This window comes from Dermacentor albipictus, unplaced genomic scaffold, assembly GCF_038994185.2.
Source record: "Dermacentor albipictus isolate Rhodes 1998 colony unplaced genomic scaffold, USDA_Dalb.pri_finalv2 scaffold_36, whole genome shotgun sequence".
In the NCBI taxonomy this organism is placed as follows: Eukaryota; Metazoa; Arthropoda; class Arachnida; order Ixodida; family Ixodidae; genus Dermacentor; species Dermacentor albipictus.
The window spans coordinates 150,074-170,433 of record NW_027225590.1 but is presented as its reverse complement, the minus strand read 5'-3'; the positions used below and the strand labels follow the sequence as shown (position 1 = coordinate 170,433).

The following is a 20,360-nucleotide window of genomic DNA, read 5'->3' as shown; positions in this document are numbered from 1 at the left end:
TTTTTTTTTTTGCCTCTATCTCAGGCAGTGTGCATAAAATTTCTGCCTTCAAGAACACGTGAATCTGCATATCTGTTGCCCGTCTCCCAGCCAGAAATTGTAGCCGTGTTCTTATCCCTGAAATACAGCAACTGCGCCTACCCTCATGATCTACGAATTCGCCCCATCAAACATGTGCTTGATATTGTTGCCCCAGCCCTAACAGATGTAATCAATCTAATATTTTCTTCTGGTGATTTCCCGAGACAGCTACAAGTTGCTAAAGTTACAGCTATACTCAAAGGCGGCGACAAAAATAATGTATCAAACTACAGGCTTACTTCCATGCTACCCATTTTTCCTGAAGCTGTTGAAAAGTTGATACACATAATAATGAATAGCTTTTTGAGTCGCCATAACATCATAACGCCGTTTCAATTTGGGTTTAGTAAAAAAGTTCCACGAGTACGCGTTACTTCTTGAAAAAGAAATCAAATGGTTTCGAGCGTCGACATTACATACTTGTAATTATTAAGGAAAAATAATTACGACTATTCAAGAGGCTTTGATCGGATTAATCACACCACACTTTTAAAGAAGCTAGAGTATCACGGATTCCATGGAGCATTTTTTTTACATTTATGCAAAGCTACCTGAAACATTGCCAGCAGCAGGTACAACAGAATAGCTAGAAGTTAACCTTTCCATAGAGTAACAGTAGAGCACTGCAAGAAAGCATTCTAGGACTTCTACTTATTAATGTCTATATTAATGACGTAGTAAAAATAGATGACAATACCCAATTTGCAGCATATGCTGACGATACTAGTTTGCTTTTTTTGAGGATCGGGTTTATTGGAAATTCAAACCAAAGCAAATAACATACTCTCGAAACTGCATGCCTGGAGTATGAGCAACTCGCTAACTATAAATACGTCTAAAACAAAAGCTGATTTATTTAGAGCTAAAAACAAGGAAGTCCACTTTGACTTGGCACTTTTTCTTGGTACATCAAAAATCGAAGTGCTTCCTGCTATGAAATGCCTTGGTATATTTTTTAATGAAAACATGTTGTGGAATTCGCAGTCTGATTCTGTTTGTTCCTGCCTTTTTCGTACAGTTGGTATACTATGGTGCACAAGATTTATTTTGCCTGAAAATGTAAAACTGCTGTATAATTCACTTTTCCTTTCAAAGCTGTGCTATTGCTACCTTGTCTGGGGAAGCACAATTTCCAACATTCTGAGGCTGTCTAGATTACAAAAAAGTACTGTCCGTTTGATTGTCAATGCTCCGTATAACGCACACACAAGGCCCATCTGTAAAAACTTAAATGTAATACCTGTTGCCGATTTGTACGATTCTTTACTGGCATATACAAACAAGGTATTAAAACAAACAATCTGTACTGCAAAAAATTTGCTAACTTGGCAGAAAAAGTGAATGTTTACGATACGCGGGGAATCACTTTGTGGTTTACGCCACAGACTCGTACTAAAAAAATTATGGGTTTTACGTGCCAAAACCACTATCTGATTATGAGGCACGCCATAGTGGCGGAGTCCGGAAATTTCGACGGCCTTGGGTTCCTTTAACGTGCACCTAAATGTAAGTGCACCGGTGTTTTTGCATTTCGCCCCCATCGAAATGCGGCCGCCGTGGCCGGGATTAAATCCCGCGACCTCGCGCTGAAAAACCACGGCGGGTGGACTCGTACTAACTATGGCCGACAAATGATCGCATATACATTGCCTACTCTTTTAAACCACTAACAACGTTTACTCTAGTGCTGCTATTTTCTTTTTTTAATGTCAAGCAGCAATGTATTTCGTTTTTAGCTATAATTTTAGTATTATATTTCACATGTATATCGTGAGGCTTATAGCACGTGAAAAAGACAAGGACGAAAGGAAGACGTGACACACATAGGCGCTAACTTGCAACAATCTTTATTTCGAGCAAGGGACCCATACATATATACAGCTTTTTCGCGCACTTTATACGTGCGCTGTTTGCAAAAATTCCTTACACAACATTTCGCAGGTAAGATAACTGTTTGCGGGAAAGGGCAATTGATGGTTTTGACACACAGTTATCCCCAAGCCTATCAATCATTTCTGCTTCTATAATTTCGCGAGTTATCCTACCTCGGGCTCTTCCCACAATGGAGCAGTCTCTGCATGCTGGAGCACACGTCGAGTGGTCACCATCATCCGCCCCAGCAACAGTGCACTTGCAATGCCTGCAGTGAGCGTCAAGGAACCCATCCAGCTTTTCTGCTACATTATACTGGCGGCGCACGAAGCCGTCCCCGGCAACGAGGCGGCCCACGAGCTGGCTCGAGATCTCTACCGCCGAGCCGCTACGGGGCCCCTCGATGACCGAGGGAGCGAAGAGCGCATGCTAAAATATGGGGAGATCACGCAGCATTATAGATTGGCCCATAGACTGGTATCCCCGCCAGACCCAAAATTAAACAACAGACAAGCAGTCGCGTGGAGACGACTACAAACTTATACATATCCGCACCCGGTTATGGCGAACCACTTGTTCCCCGAGGCCAGGAGCGATAAATGTAATCTTTGTGGGGCGAGAGGGACCCTTGACCACATAATATGGGAATGTCCGTATTCTCCCGGGGGAACGCACAAAATAGATAGTAGAGACACCTGGGAGACCCTGCTGCACAGCTCGGACTCTGAGCTCCAGCTCCGGCTCGTCCAACTGGCTGAAGAGGCTGCTGGGACCCAAGACCTCCCAGCCTGCATCTGAGGCGGCGGCACTCGCCCCCTGACCTGCGTGTCGGGGGGTGGGTAGATCGCCTTTTCTGTTGGACATTAAAGTTTATTCCATCTATCTACATTATACTGGTGTTCCTTTAAACGCTCGTTGAGGCACCTTCCACTTTGCCTCACATAGTTCTTCCCACACTTTAAAAGGAAGGTTGTAAACAACTGCTCCCACACATTCAACAAATGGTTCCTGGTGTTTCTTTTTGCACGTGCGCTTGTCAGAGAGGCCAGGTCTGGTTAGTCTGCACAGACATGGCAATTTTGTAGAAGCTGAAAACACAACCTTAATATTCGCACGTTGACCCCAGTCTGGTTTGTCTGTGCAGACTAACCAGATCAGGCCTCTCTGACAAGCGCACGTGCAAAAAGAAACACCAGCTACCGTTTGCTGAATGTGTGGGAGCAGTTGTTTACAACCTTCCTTTTAAAGTGTGGGAAGAACTATGTGAGGCAAAGTGGAAGGTGCCTCAACGAGCGTTTAAAGGAACACCAGTATAATGTAGCAGAAAAGCTGGGTGGGTTCCTTGACGCTCACTGCAGGCATTGCAAGTGCGCTGTTGCCGGGGTGGATGATGGTGACCACTCGACGTGTGCTCCAGCATACAGAGACTGCTCCATTGTGGGAAAAGACCGAGGTAGGATAACTCGCTATATTAAAGAAGCAGAAATGATTGATAGGCTTGGGGATAACTGTGTGTCAAAACCATCAATTGCCCTTTCCCGCAAACAGTTATCTTACCTGCGAAATGGTGTGTAAGGAATTTTTGCAAACAGCGCACGTATAAAGTACGCGAAAAAGCTGCATATATGTTTAGTAAAGTAAAAATAAAGATTGTAAAATTTTGTAAGATTGTAAGATTTAGTAAAAATAAAGATTGTTGCAAGTTAGCGCCTCTGTGTGTCACGTCTTCCTTTCGTCCTTGTCATTTTCACGCGCTATAAGCCTCACGATGTCTTAGCAACAAGCCAAAATCACTGCATTACTTCACATGTATAGTTTTTGCCATTGTACGCCTATCGCATACAAACATTTTTTTTTTTCCCCTGTCAAAGTGAAATTATCCGGAACAGACCACATCAAGCCTTCTCTGCCTTTTAGTCCGTGCCCCCAGTTTTCTGCATGCTATACACGTACCATAATGCCGAAATAAAATTAATAAAAGCAAGTACTATCGGAAATATTTTTAAAGTATTTTTCTTCGTGTAATGGCCCCACCGCCAATTTTCACGCCAAATCTCGGAACAGACCTGCCGCTACTACACCTGTATATACGGTATATGAAACATCGTTCCAGCGCACAATTGAACACGGACGACAAGAGCAGGACAACACAAACGCCGGACCTCAACTAAATTTTATTCACGGCACACAGGGCTTTATGTACACAGGGGGAGGGGGAGAGAGAGGGGGAGCGCTGTTAGTGCACCGGACCACCCGAAAAATTTTGCTTTCGCACAGGCGACAATCATCAGAGGCGTCGAAACCCAAAAAAAGTGAAAAGAAAGAAAATAAAAGTGAAACGGTGAAAAAAGGTGATAAACCCTTTTTTCCCATCACTTAAGTACAATCTTGCTCATCTCCCGCCTTACCTAGCTGAATTGACACACACGTTTTCCCTGAGATAATCAAGTTCTTTTTTCCCGAGCATAACAGAAGGAGCACTGACGCAGTAATCGTTTTCACTAGAAATAGAAAAGGCTTCAAAAATTTTCCGGTTTTTCTGATTGCTGAATTTACACAACGCACTTGTTCGTTCGAAAAACGCCTTGCATGCTGGCTTGTGCGAGTAACGCTAAATGACCAGCGCCACTTAGTGAAGTAGCATTCCTGCGATGCTCTAGCAGGCGTTCGTTTGCCCACAATTGAACACGGACGAGAAGAGAAGGACCGCACAAACACCGGACTTCAAATAAATTAAACCGACTAGCCCAGCTGACCATACTTAACGATATACGGTATATGCCAGCGTTGGTGGGAGGCAGACGACAAGTGCGGCCGTAGATATGCGCAAGTATTACTTTATTCATTATGCCGATGTTCCTGTGATTCATGTTTTCCGAGTGTGACATTATTTCTACATTAATATTATTGTACAATAACTTTCATAGCTTCCTGTCCAACTGCTATGGTCATTAAACAGTCAAGAGTGTTTTTAGCCACGTTCTTAAAAACGAAACAGCGCTTTTACACATCATACGCAGTTCAGCATTTTGCCGTAGCCACGCATGTGCTAATAGGGAGTTTTAGAATAGGGGCCCGAAACGTTTTGGGGCCCCAAATAAATAGCGTCGAAGCCACTGCGCATGCGCAAGACGCAAACTGCGTTTGGGTTTTGCGTTGGGAAAGCTATTTCACCGATTTAGCGAGAGCCCAAATAGCGGCCCCAAAAGTTTTGCGTCGGCAAACATGGCGGCACCCATCGAAGCGACGGCTCTAACCTAGCACAAAACTGGGTTCCATTCGTGGTAACGCGTGAAGTTCGCAAGCTAGGAGAAGTGACTGCGGTTATCGCTTTCTCTCAACTAGCGTGTGTTATGAAGATTGACTCATTAGACGCCGCTGATTTTGAATTCGATTGTGGATCTTATGGCTCGTAGGCCTAACACGGCTAAGCTTGGCTGGTGAAGGCTAGTAAAGTTGGTTTGCTCAAAACTAAGCGCAACTAACTGTTTCCTGCTTACAGAATAACCTCTAAATTGTAATTCAACGCGAATACACGCAAGTCAAAATTATTATTCCTGTCATAAAATGGTATATTTTATTTAATTATTTCTAATAGCTTTTCTTTGACGCCGTAGTGGCGCTGTCAGCGCAAGACGCTATCTGCAAACGTAAAACCCTATTCTAAAACTCTTCACTCCTATACGTGTCCCAATGCTGACACACGCAAAGCTCTTTGGGGCCCCAAACTATTGGGGCCCCTATTCTAAAACTCCCTATTATTGCAGTGCTGGCACCAATTTATGGCACAACTAATCGATAGCATTTTGTATAATCCCACAAGGAGACCACACAAATCTGGGTACTCAATTGCACGCACACAAACAGCGTGTGCCCCGCCATGCACTGTGGGACGGGTGTGCTGCTGGCTAGCGTGGACTTTCTTCGTAATACGAATAGAATAAAATGCAAGTGCCGAATCATATACAAACTGCAATTTTAAGCAATGACTATGTCGCACTCAATAGCAGCTGACTTACTTACAGAACCTCATATACTATGTCCGAAGTAACAAGACTGAAAAGATTTTGCGCCAAAAAACAACACACATGAAAGACGACAACACCACCAAGCGCCCGTGGTGTCGTCGTGTTTAAATTGTGTGTTATTTTTTGGCGCAAAATCATTTCAGTATGCAAGATCACCAACTAACCCTGCAGTTAACTCTTCTGAAGTAAGAAGACTTCCCTGGCAGGTTGCTCCACTTACTGGTTTTCGATACTTTCCTTGTTGATTTAAAATTATAATTCCTACTTAAATCACGAACAGCGTGCTGGATTCTATTACTATAAATCATGGTCATTTCCTTTCCATCTACGTCTCACAATTATTCTGCCAGTTGTCAGATCCTGTAATAAAACATTGATAATGCATTGTGTAGCACAACACTGTTTTCATTTTCTTGCGGCCTAGTTAGAATTATACCACGGAACACACCCACAGTCTAAAGAAACCGACACAGAAACGGACTGCATAAGCTTGGATTGCAGGGCTAAGCTCTAGCCAGCGTATATCAACGGATGTGTGGTTGCCAGTGAACATGCACATCTTGCTAAATTTGGTGACTTCATTCGAAATTAGTGTTTTGGTTCAGGTTGGCACAGCTCGATGGTGTGGCGCGAGATGGCGTAATGGGCGCAGCACTTCCGTCCCTGTCTACTACTAATAATCAGGGCATAGCTAGTATCATGCTAAAGCTACTTGCATAACTCATTATTGCGGCCCAACTACTCATATATCCATCATAACGATCAACAACTACTCACATAACTCGGCATCATGACCAATTATTACTCATGATCATGGCATAACTAAGATAACAGCTTAACTACCAATATGACTCACAGTCAAGATCTACAACTACTCACCAGGGCAGGGAAGCGTCCAGCCCAAGTTTGGGTGCTGGACAAAGCCACGCTCGTCAAGTCGGCTCTGGCAATAGGTCCGAAAACAGTCCAGGCAGATGACGTGCGCACACTTGAACACCAACACAAGCCGGCTGCATGATTCAGCACCATTACCAGAGTGACAAGATGGTAAAATAGAAAAAAAAAGCGAGCTGCAATACTTGCCAATCAGGGTCACTTCTAAAGAGAGAGTTGTGGCATCAGCAGGAAGAAATAAGGTAGCTGGAGATTTTTTAAATTTGAATGAAATGTTAAGAGACAAAACTTTTACCATTTTGCTTGACAAGCGACCAAAACTACTTTTAATGCACATTGACAGAGAAGAGCTGTTACTTTGCACCAGATCATCATCACAATTAAATATAACAGTTGGAAGAAAGTACCCCAAGTGGTCCAGAACATGTGTCCTTCCCCTGTGAAAATTTATGCTCCAGAAGAGTGCACCACTACAAGTGCTTGAAGCATGATGGAAAGTAGAAAAAAATGAGGCGAAAAAGGACGGCGATAGGACAGAGCACTACAATCTCAACTAACGCTTTATTAGAAAGGCTGGTACACAAGCACATCATTAATACATGTGCAAGGCTCTGCTCAATGGATATTAAGAGCCCCTATACGACTGCGCGTAAGTTAGACGAGGCATTTTTTATCAAACACAAGAGCATAAGTACTCTGTCTATATTGAAGTTACTTTGATTTTTTGGATTCAGTTTGCTGATGAACAGCTCGCATTAGGTGTACATAGGTGACGTCTAAAATACATTATATATATATATATATATATATATATATATATATATATATATATATATATATATATATATATATATATATATATATATATATATTGTTACGGTTGGGATGAGATTGATGGTGAAGTCAAGATGGCGTCCCGAAGCTGCACCAGCTAACCTCTTCTTCCTCTTCTCCTCGCCCGGCTCATGCCGTAGCAATCCCCGGTTGCCAGACGAAGCCCGCTGGGCAAGTCCAAGTCACTCGGAAAGCGTAGGGTGAAACCGCTTAAGACGGGGAACATGTACTAACTTGGTCCGGCTAGACCGACGACCAGCGGACGTCAAGCGTGCCACCACCTCCGTCAAGTCACTCAAGCGATCTACAATGACGAATGGGCCCGTGTACTGGGGTAAAAACTTTTCGCATAAGCCACGTTTACGTTCCGGAGTCCACAGCCACCCTGCTAGTAACAGCGCAAAATGTAGACAAGAGACGAGACAAGAAGACACCACAAGCGCTGACTTTCAACAACGTTTATTCCGAAAGAAACACGGCTTCTTATAACCATTGCCCACACGTGTCGCAGTCACGTGACCGCACATTATGCGAAACATGCACTTTTTCTTTTTTCCACTCACGATAGTGGTTGCACATGCAAAAGCTCAAGTTCTTTTGTTGTCAGTAACAAGGACGGCATGCTAACGCATTGGTCACGAAGTCTGGTATTCTCGGCTGCCTCAATTATCTCCCGGACCAGCTGGTCATTGTGTTTCTTCAGCACTTTACAGCGTCTGAATTCTGCGGCGCAATTTTTAGAGCGCAGCTCTTTGGTGTCCGTTCCTGGGTTTCGCGTCGTCGTCGGCGTTGTCGTCGGCGTCGTAACCAGCTCCGCCCCCCTTTCATCCCCCCAGCGCTAGCAGCGACCGACTGATACCGCTGGATACCGCTGACGCCGCTAGAGTCAAGATAACGTGGCTGCATAGAACACCGTCGCCGCCATGCAGAAAGAGGAGGAAAGGGTCCCCCCCCCCCTGTTCTTGTGTGGCGGATAGGGTGCTCTTCAGTTGCCGACGCGCCGGTTATTTCACGTAGGCCCCGGCACGTCGACGAATACGTGACCACCTTCCCACGGCTAGACCTGGTTCTTAGCGCTGCGGAAGCGAGGGTATCATATTGTTTGTGTCGGCATCGGCGGCGTTGTCCCTGAAACCAACTCCGCAGCTGGGGTTGACTCACTAATGGCGTCAGCGGCATCAGTCAGTCGCTGCTATCTCTTCCCTCCTCCCTTTATCGTGTTGTCCGCTTGCTGCGCGCGCTTCTGCCCCCATCGTTTGCCGCTGGGTGTACACGCCGCCCCCCTCCCCCCTCTTCCTGCGAGTCTCCGGTTGTCAAAGCGCCGGCTCGAACTTAATTCCTTTCTTCGCTCCTCCTCCAATGCAACCCCTGTGCGGTGGCAATCAGAGAGCCAGATCGGTGGCGGCGGATCTGTATATGTGCACCGCCCGAGCCGAAATTGCCGCTGCCGTTCGCCCTGTGCGGTGGCAATCAGAGAGCCAGATCGGTGGCGGCGGATCTGTATATGTGCACCGCCCGAGCCGAAATTGCCGCTGCCGTTCGCCACTGCGAAATTATCTGCCAGTTCTTTCTGAGCCATGAGCGAGACGACCGATGGAAGTCCTCCGTCTGCTGCTGCTGCTGCTAAACGAGCTGCCAGAGCAGAGGCCCAGCGCCGTCGCCGTCAGAATCCAGAGGTGCGTGCCGCCGAAGCAGAAGCTTACCGTCGCCGCCGTCGAGATGATCCAGGAGTACGCGTCGCCGAAGCAGAGGCTAAGCGCCGCCGCCGAGAAGACCCTGCCGTTCGCGCCGCCGAAGCGGAGGCTCATCGCCGCCGTCGAGAGCAACCAGCAGTAAGCGAGGCTGAAGCAGAAGCTCATCGCCGCCGCCGAGAAGACCCTGCAGTTCGCGCCGCCGAAGCGGAGGCTCATCGCCGCCGTCGAGAGCAACCAGCAGTAAGCGAGGCTGAAGCAGAAGCTCATCGCCGCCGCCGAGAAGACCCTGCCGTTCGCACCGCCGAAGCGGAGGCTCATCGCCGCCGTCGAGAGCAACCAGCAGTAAGCGAGGCTGAAGCAGAAGCTCATCGCCGTCGCAGAGAAGACTCGGTAAACTGCTCTCGCTCGTAACGCGTCCCACGGCTGTGACAACCTCGCGAGGCACTTGTATAGATCTCGTCTTTGAGAATCAAGCATTGGTGTACCAAGTCGAACATATATCAGTCTATTTCTCCGACCACAAAGCTTCCTTCATGACTGTCAAGAACTGTTAGTGGAGTCTTTGTTAAAGGAATACGTGTGAAAAATAAAAAAAAATTCTGTGATAGCGCATACATGTGTTGCTCGATTTCTTTGCCTCAATCTATCGAAAAGGTGAAACAGCTTATTTGCTGCGCTCAAATTTCGCATTAGGAAGTAACGTAATCGTCGGTAATTTTTTGAGGGGCAATCCCTGATATGGATTCCTAGATTCCTGTTAGCCTGCTCGACGCTAAGTTTGTGTTCCTTCAGTCTTTCATTTGCGCATCTCGAAGTTTGCCCTAAATACCTTTTTCCACATTTCAGAGGTATTGAATACACCACGGCTTCTGTGCACTCCACAAAACGATTCTGGTGATTTATCGTGCACCCTTCCTGGTTTATCGGCTCTTCAGCGTTGACGCGTCGGCAGAGGCTTTTTAGTTTTTTCGGGGCGGTAAGCACTACATTAACTCCAGCTTTGCGCCCAATCTTTTTCAAGCGGTGAGATAAGTTGTGCGCGTATGGCACGGCCACGGTCCATCGCTTTTCTTTCATTATTGGCTTCTCGCCACCTGGCTCGCCATGGGCACGCTCGAGTTTTAGGTTCTTGCGCATTTTTTTTCTGCAACGGACACAAGAAGGTGCGACGGGTAACCAGCCCTAGTAAGCCGGTCAACCTGCCGACGAAAACTCTGTTCCATTGTGTGGATGCACGATTTTTTGAGCGCATTTGTTAGACAAAGGTTTGCAATTGCTCTCTTAACCAGTTTTGAATGCGCTGATTCGAATGGCAGTGGCGCCTTGTCGCCTCTGGGTTCATAGGCCCAGCGGACCTTCCCTTTGGAGAGCTCGAGTCTGAGGTTAAGGAATCTCAAAGACCCTTGCGTGGGGACCTCGTGGGTAACAGCAAGCGGCGGAAGCGCATGACTGAAGCATGTTACTGCCTCCGAAACTGCGTCATCTGAATTCGTGCCAGAGCCATCACATAGAACCAAGTAATCGTCAACATACCGAAAGACTCCCTGGACGCTTGTTCTGGTTAGGGTGTTCTGAAGTAATCTATCTTTCTGGGCAAGAAACAAATCGCTAAGTGCTGGCGCAATACATGACCCTATAAAGACGCCGCGTTTCTGGAGGTACACATTCCCGGGTTTCAACTGGTGGGTTCCTGGCACTCCTTTCTGTATATTTGAAGTCCACTTATGTTACGTGGGAAGGGAATTTGTACCTCCAGAAACGCGGCGTCTGTATAGGGTCATGTATTGCGCCAGCACTTAGCGATTTGTTTCTTGCCCAGAAAGATACATTACTTCACAACACCCCATAGAGTTTCCTACAAGAATTACTAGAGGGAACTCTGGCGCTAGTGTCTACGGGAGCGGCAATGCGAGCGGTTGTCCTAGCATGGGAATTATGGGAAGTACATGGATTTGCCTAAACTTCGTCCTTTTGGCTTCAAACAGCTTTGTGACTTTGTAAACTCGTCATTTTCAACAGTGTATTGCGTAATAAATAATTAAATAAACATCATTAAAATTGCCCGACGGCAGGATTAGAACACAGGGACTCTAGCACAGAAGCCTGATATTGAAACCATTAAGCCACGGACGCATGTATCGACAAGTGAATGAGACGCCCTTATGAATTTATCGCGGGCATGCCAGTGCTTTAAGACGCTTGGCGCGTTTCGATTTGGCCACCTGGACAAGCTCAATTGTTGCAATTAATAGCAATTGTACGCGTTCCCGCGTCTTCTGCACTTCGAAGAATATAGATTGCGCCGAAATATACGACAATAAGGTTTATATAGCGTAATATACAAAACCACAAGAAGGTTTGAATCCACAAGCACGAAGATCCGACAAATATGTACTTCCCATCATTCCCATAGTAGGACAACGACTGCAGCGCCAGAGTTCCCTCTAGTAATTTTTGTAGGAAACTCTACGGAACACCCTAACCAGAACAATCGTCCGGGGAGTCTTTCGGTATGTTGACGATTACTTGGTTCTATGTGATGGCTCTGGCACGAATTCAGATGACGCAGTTTCGGAGGCAGTAACTTGCTTTAGTCATGCGCTTCAGCCGCTTGCTGTTACCCACGAGGTCCCCAAGCAAGGGTCTTTGAGGTTCCTTGATCTCAGACTCGAGCTCTCCAAAGGGAAGGTCTCCCAGTTGAAAAAGACAACATGAATTCTTGTCGCAACTACAGAAATTTCTGTCGCGACTACAGAAATTTCTGTTGTACGACAGAAGTTCCTGATGTTTCTGTAGTTGCGACAGACATTTCTGACGTTACGACAGAAATTCGGATGTCGCAACAGAAACATTCTGTCGCGAAGACCAAGAGTTCTGAAGTCGCAACAGAAACGTTCTGTCGCGTCAACAAGAGTTCTGAAGTCGTTACAACAGTTTTCTATCGTGACAGCGATTCTGACGTTAGGACAGAAATTCTGTCGTCGCAATAGAAAGAGTCTGTCGCGAAGCCGAAGAGTTCTGAAGTCGCAACAAAAACGTTCTGTCGTGACAAGAATTCTGTAGTCACAACAACAGCTTTCTGTCGTGACAGCGACTGACTTTACGACAGCAATTCTGACGTCGCAACAGAAACACTCGGTCGCGACGGCCAAGAGTTCTGTAGTCACAACAGAAACGTTCTGTCGCGACCAGAAGAGTGTATGAAGTCGCAACAAGAACATTTTATCGCAACAGCGATTCTGACGTCGCAACAGGAACTCTCTGTCGGTACTACACAGAAATGTGCTACTTTTTGTCGCAGCGACATAAGTTCTGACGCCTCGACAGAAGCGCGTTCCGTCGCGACGCTTCAAAATTGCATGTCAGTTTCGCATTGGTGGTGTACACTGTACTTTTTTTTTGCGCGGTATTCAATCGTGCTTTTCTGAAGCCGGCAATGATGATAGCACCGACACCGGTATTACAATTGACGTGGCCAATTGTTATAATTGTGCCTTACGACGAGGAGCTAGCAACGCCATGCTGGCCTCATCAAAATCATACCATCTGCGGGAATGTCTGCGTATCCGTTTTACTTTATTCGGTACGATGTGGCACACAGGCCTGTGGACTTAAATGTGCCGTTACACTGACACATTAGTTAATTTCCCAGAAATATTGGATAAGCTTTTGCGAAACGAAAAGGAAGTGTCTTGGTTTGTTCCTCAAAGTTGCGTGAAAAGCTGTTTCGCTCTGGTCTCATTATTCCGATACAGCGCTGCGGTGAGAAACCAGTATGCTGTCAGAAAGAACACTCATCCACGAATGTTCATGTAGCTATTTTGCATTGAACACACGAATTATGTGCGCGCTCAAATAGCGTAAAGAACGAGAGACAACTGTCGAAATTAGCAGTAACAACCCCAACAGTCACCGTTGTGTACTTCTGAATTTCTTATTTAATATGGACATCGTACATCAAGATTGATGTTCTAGCACTCCACGATGTACCTGTCGATGGTAGCAACACTTTTGCTCTTCTAGAGATGCGGCAGGTGACGCGGTGGAGTGATAGCGGCGGACCTTGGCTCTTAAAATGAAATGTAAACATCAGCGCATCGTGCTATTGACATGGCCAAAATGTACGCTCGAAAGACATGGTAGGAGTGGTGCAGTGGTAAGATGCCGGGCTCGGATTCGTGAGGTCGCAAGGTCGAGTCCTCGACGGGGAAGTTTTCTTTTATTATTTTCTTTTTCTTTATTGTACTAGCAAATTTACATAGCCTTAAGGAGGTCTCTGTCAATATTTAATTAAATATTGATGACGAACTACAGGACGTCACACTACAGACAATAGAACTACAGGCAACATAACTACAGATACAACGTCCCACAATACGACAGACTGAAATTTCCTGTTGTGTATTTCAACTGGGCCTATGAACCCAGAGGCGACAAGGCGCCACTGCCATTCGAATCAGCGCATTCAAAACTAGTGAAGAGAGCAATTGCAAACCTTTGTCTAACAAATGCGCTAAAAAAATCGTGCATCCACGCAATGGAACAAAGTTTTCGTCGGCAGGTTGACCGGCTTAGTAGGGCTGGTTACCCTCGCACCTTCTTGTGTCCGTTGCAAAAAAAAATGAGCAAGAATCTAAAACTCGAGCGTGCCCATGGCGAGCCAGGTGGCGAGAAGCCAAAAATGAAAGAAAAGCGACGGACCGTGGCCCTGCCATACGCGCACAACTTATCTCACCGCTTGAAAAAGATTGGGCGCAAAGCTGGAGGTAATGTAGTGCTTACCGCCCCGAAAAAGCTAAAAAGCCTCTGCCGACGCGTCAATGCTGAAGAGCCGATAAACCAGGAAGGGTGCACGATCGATCACCAGAATCGTTTTGTGGAGTGCACAGAAGCTGTGGTGTATTCAATACCTCTGAAATGTGGAAAAAGGTATATAGGGCAGACTTCGAGATGCGCAAATGAAAGACTAAAGGAACACAAACTTAGCGTCGAGCAGGCTAACAGGAATCTAGGCATCCATATCAGGGATTGCCCCTCAAAAAATTGCGCCGCAGAATTCAGACGCTGTAAAGTGCTGAAGAAACACAATGACCAGCTGGTCCGGGAGATAATTGAGGCAGCCGAGATTACCAGACTTCGTGACCAATGCGTTAGCACGCCGTCCTTGTTACTGACAACAAAAGAACTTGAGCTTTTGCATGTGCAACCACTATCTTGAGTGCAAAAAAGAAAAAGTGCATGTTTATGTGCGATCACGTGACTGCGACACGTGTGGGCAATGGTTGTAAGAAGTCGTGTTTCTTTCGGAATAAACGTTGTTGAAAGTCAGCGCTTGTGGTGTCTTCTTGCCTCGTCTCTTGTCTACATTTCGCGCTGTTACTAGCAGGATGGAAAACCAACAAGCCCAAGCTGCTATTCTAGCGAACCACAGCCACACAAAGTCTCCTTTAGCGTACGAGACGGACTGGTGCCGGCTGTCATAGCGCTCTTTCGATCGGTGTTGCGATGCCACAATACGAAGACGAGCGATACGCCGGGCTTCTTCGGCAAGACAAAGCGTCTTGGCAACAGAGTACTCGCTGTGAAAGTCAAACAGTAGTATAGTGTCAATGCAGTTTAGCGGTGAACGTGTGTAAAGGAGATAAAAAGGACTGCAATCGGTCGTCTCATGCTTTGCAGTATTATAAGCATAGGTGATGAAGGGGAGTACGTCATCCCAGTCCTTGTGATCGGAAAATACGTACATGGCCAGCATGTTCGTTAGAGTTCTGTTCGTACGTTCTACAAGCCCATTTGTCTGAGGGTGTTAAGGCGTTTAATGACGGAACTGCGAACTGCAGAGACGAAGCAGTTCTTCTACGGCGTCCGCAACGAACTGACGACCACGATCGCTAATGATGACACGGGGGGGACCATGTCGAAGAATAATAAATCGAAGCAAAAACGTTGCAACTGACGCAGCTGTTGAAGATGGTACGGCCGCCGTTTCCGCGTAACGGGTCAGATGGTCGACACATACGATCACCCATCGGTTGTCGTTAGATGATCGGGGAAATGGGCCCAGAAGATCGATACCCACTTGTTCAAATGACAGGCGAGGCGGCGGCAGAGGTTGGAGAAGACCTGGCGGAGCGGTCGTAAGGCGCTTGTAGCGTTGACATTGTTCGCAACTGGCGACGTAGTGCTTGACTGTGTCCCGCATTCTGGGCCAGTAAAAACACTCCTGTGTCCGGTTCAAAGTTCTGATGAATCCTAGATGGCCAGAGGTCACATCGTCTTGCATGGCTCTCAGTATGTCCGTTCGCAGACTCAGCGGCACCACCAGAAGGAAGCGTGCGCCTTTAGCCGAATAATTGGTCTTGTAAAGCAGGCCGTCACGGACACAAAATCTACCAGTGGCTCCAGGACGCGATGCGGCTACAAATAGAGGTTCCAAACTAATATCATTTTCCTGCTCTGCTTTGAAAGTCATCGAGTCTGGGAATGTGGAAGAAATGGGAACAAAACAGTCATCAAAATTGTCTTCGTCACATTCCGTCGTCGTCAGAGGAAGGCGGGAGAGACAATCCGCATCTGCGTGGCGACGCCCGGACTTGTAGGAAATAACGAAGTCGTACTCCTGCAGTCGAAGAGCCCAACGTGCCAGTCGTCCGCTCGGGTCACGGAGATTCACCAACCGGCATAACGCGTGGTGGTCAGTAACAATAGTGAACGGGCGTCCGTAGATATAAGGCCGAAATTTGTGGACACCGAAAATAGCTGCCAAGCATTCTTGCTAGGTCACAATGTAATCGCGTTCCGCCTTCGTCAAAGAGCGACTAGAATAAGCCACAACGTGTTCAGCTCCTTGATCACGTTGCACTAGTATAGCACCGATGCGGATGCCACTGGCATCAGCGTGCACTTTCGTAGGTGCGGCTGCATCGAAGTGACGCAATATGGGCCCTGATTTTAGCAGAAATTTTAGCTGGCGGAACGCGTCGTCGCAAGCCGATGTCCAGTTGAAAGGGACGGCTTTTTGGACAAGACAATTTAGGGGGTACACCACGTCGGTGAATCTTGGGACGAAGCGACGAAAATACGAGCACAGGCCCAAGGAACTCCTTAACTCCCGCACTGACTTCGGTGCTTCGAAGGAGCTGAATGCCTCAATCTTCCGTGGATCTGGCCTCACACCGTTTTTGTCGACCAGATGCCCAAGTACTAACGTCTCGGTTTTCCCGAAACGACATTTCTTGGAAGTTAGGATCAAGCCGGCTTGTTTGACACAAATCAGAACAAGACTGAGACGTCTGTTATGCTCACTCAATGTGCTGTCAAAAATCACCACATCATCGAGGTAGCACAAACAAATTTCCCATTTAAGTCCTCGGAGGATAGTATCCATAAATCATTCGAATGTTGCTGGCGCGTTACAAAGGCTGAACCGCATAACGTTAAATTCATAAAGACCGTCTGGTGTCACGAAGGCCGTTTTCTCCTTATCGTCTGGGTGCATGGGTATCTGCCAATACCCTGATCGCAAATCCAGTGATGAAAAGTAGGCAGCGGAATGTAGACAATCGATGACATCATCAATTCTAGGAAGCGGATACTCATCCTTTTTGGTGACCGCATTCAGTTTCCTGTAATCAACGCCAAACCGCCACGATCCATCCTTCTTCTTTACTAAGATTACTGGTGCTGCCCACGGACTAGGGCACTCTTGAACAACACTTTTCCGCAGCATGTCTTTCACCTGTTCAGCAATAACTGTCCTCTCTGTTGAAGAAACGCGGTAAGGCTTTTGCCGAATGGGGTGCGCAGATCCGGTGTCAATTCTGTGGCGAGCACGAGAACGCGGGAGTGAAGCCTGCTTGTCGCCTTGTGTAAAATCGAACACAGAAAGGTGTGCCCACAAAACTTGTGCGAGAGCGTGACGCTCATGGTAGGGTAGCGCCTTGTTGATCATCCGTGGGATCAGCTCTTCAGAAATGCTTTAATGGGGATCGCTAGTATGAGACTGCTCCTCCTCACTTAGAACTGTAACGGAGCTGTAATAATCTCGTCGAATTCAGCGAGCTTCATATCGCGCGGGAGAAGAGCAGGGACGCAAGAACACTTGAAAGCCCACAAATTTGAGGCGCCATTCACTACTCTCACGACAGAGCATGGTACAAGTACATCTTACTTTGCGCAGCTCGACGTAAGTGGCTGGACTTGCGCGTCAAACGATGAAAGGTCGGCAGCAGCGAAATTGACCGGGATACGTGACAGCGACCAAGGCGGTAGCAGCAAATCGTTCGAAACAACACAATAGTTTTTCACTGGTAAGGATGTGTCGGCAAGGGTGGCGAGAAGCGCGCTATTCAAAGTTGTATCCGGTGTATCCGTTAACTGTGCTACAGTTAACGGATACACCACAATCCTGAAGAAAGTCAATCCCGAGAATCACATCATGAGTATACCGCGGTAGTACGAGAAATTCTGTTTTAAGATCTTCTCCTCCAAATAAAACACTTGCAAGACAAATACCAAGGGGGGACTAGGCACTCTCCACTAACACCACGAAACACCACACCATCATTCCACGGGAACATAACTTTCCGACCCAGCCTCTCTTTGAAAGTCACACTCATGACGGGAACGGTAGCACCAGTATCCACTAATGCTGTTGCAGGTATACTATCAATTAACACACGCACTTTGTTCTTCACCATCATAATAGGCAGAGGAGTATTTCGCAGAGACGCAGACTGTCCGGCGACCTTACCTCCATCGGCCGCGCCAGCTAGTTTCCCGACGGCGGTAAAGACGTAGCACGTCGCCGTGGTGACGGTGAACGGCGTTGGCGACTGGTTGGGGGCGTCAGGCTAAGGTCTGAAGCTGGCGAGCCACTCCTTCTACTATATTGACGGAAGGTATTCCGGGGTGGCGCGCCTGTGGTGTTGGCAGTATCCGGGTCTGTCGGCCAACGGTCGTCATAACTGTCGCGTTCAAAATTAGGCCAAGTTGGTGGTGGGCCATATGCTGTTGTCTGTCGGCGCCGGCGACAAAAACGAGCAATGTGTCCTGAGGTGCCACAGCTGTAACAAATAGGCGATGCGCGACCGACGTTGTAAGCCTGGGGGTCAACCCTGGGACGCTGCGAATAATAAACGCGATCTTCCGAATTCGGATTCGTGGTGGTAGCTCGACGAGTTCGTTGATCGTGCGTCATGTCGTTGGGAAAGATACGTCGGCGCTGTCGCAGCTGATCGACTCGACAGTCTGCAACGCCTGGCATGGCAGACAATGCGGACAGAGCAGATGCATGTTCTTGAGGTTGGAAGCGCAACCAAGCTGTTCGACATCCGCCCCTTTGGTGTGTCGTTCAAGTTCTTCGCGGACAATTTGCCTTAATGTTGCCGCAAGGTCAAATTGAAAACAGTAGTTGTCGCTTTCGTCAACGCTTGCCACCGTTGTGACATTTGCTAACCTGCCGAACTTTGGTGTGATACGGCGCAGCTTCAAGGCCTCAAATGTGCGGCAATGCTTGATGAAGTCGGCGACCGAGGCGAGACTCCTTTCCGATTAAATAATTATAAACATCCTCGGCTATGCCATTGAGAAGGTGTCCAACCTTGTCCTCTTCGGACATTCGAGGGCTGACCGTTCTGCAAAGCCTCAGGATTGCCTCTATGTACGTAGTGCAGGTCTCACCTGGTAATTGAGCGCGCTGAAGCAATGTCTGCTCCGCCCGCTTCCTTTTCGTGGTGGAATCACCGAAGCACTCTGTGAGGTGAGTAACGAAGCTGTCCCACGTTGTAGAGGTATCTTCATGGTTCTCAAACCACACTAGCGCAGTGTCTGTGAGGAACAGAACCACATTGTCGAGCTGAGCCACGGAGTTCCAGCCGTTGTACTTGCTCACACGCTTGTAGTGGGTGAGCCATTCTACAACGTCCTCGCCGAATTTTCCTGAGAAAGGGCAGGGCTCCATCTGATGCATGCAGGCGCCGGTTGTTCGCACTGGAGCAGCCAGAGAAGGCTGTTGGTCGCCGCTGTGGGACATCGGGATCTCAAGCGGTGTTGGAGGCAGTCGAGCGAGGCGTCGGCTCCGGCGTGGAACTTGCTGCAGCAGCTCCGTCGTCTTGGTCGAAGTACCCAGCACCTCCACCACAAAACTGTTACGGTTAACGTTAAACCGGCCTTCTTTAAGGGATGAGATTGATGGTGAAGTCAAGATGGCATCCCGAGGCTGCACCAGCTAACCTCTTCTTCCTCTCCTCGTCGCCCGGCTCATGCCGTAGCAATATATATATATATATATATATATATATATATATATATATATATATATATATATATACGAGAAGAATGGGGGTTAACCGAGGGACCCGATAATTATTAGTCATATAATGAGAAGCCAACAAAAACTGACACCAAGTACAACATAGGGGAAATTGCATGTGCTTAATAAAATGAAATAAAGTAATGATAAATTAATGGAAATTAAAGTGGATGAAAAAACAACTTGCCGCAGGTGGGAACCGAACCCACAACCTTCGCATGTCGCGTGCGATGCTCTACCAATTGAGCTACCGCGGCGGCGTCTCCCCATCCACTTTCTTGGGTATTTATGTGTACTAGTAGAACCCTGGGAGTGTTAGCCAGCGCCCCCACTCACAGACCTTGGCGGCGGACGTGGAACGTCTTTTTTGCCGCAGGCGTCACGAGAACGTGATCTTTTCGGGTGAAGGCAACTGGTCAATAAACCCACATATGCTACCTGAAGGCATCAATGTTGACGGATTCGAGACCCTCGTTATGTAATAAACGAGAAGAATGGGGGTTAACCGAGGCACCCGATAATTATTAGTCATATAATGAGAAGCCAACAAACACTGACACCAAGTACAACATAGGGGAAATTGCATGTGCTTAATAAAATGAAATAAAGTAATGATAAATTAATGGAAATTAAAGTGGATGAAAA

General features: G+C 47.2%; 1 protein-coding gene across 1 annotated transcript in view; it reads right to left on the bottom strand.

Annotated features, from left to right (window-relative positions):
* Nucleotides 1-20,360, bottom strand: part of park (E3 ubiquitin-protein ligase parkin) — a 651,541-nt gene that overhangs the window by 487,836 nt on the left and 143,345 nt on the right. The window contains exon 5 of the mRNA XM_070529945.1: nt 6,861-6,991. Within this exon, the coding sequence (XP_070386046.1) occupies nt 6,861-6,991 (131 nt within the window). The remainder of the gene's footprint in view (nt 1-6,860; nt 6,992-20,360) is intronic.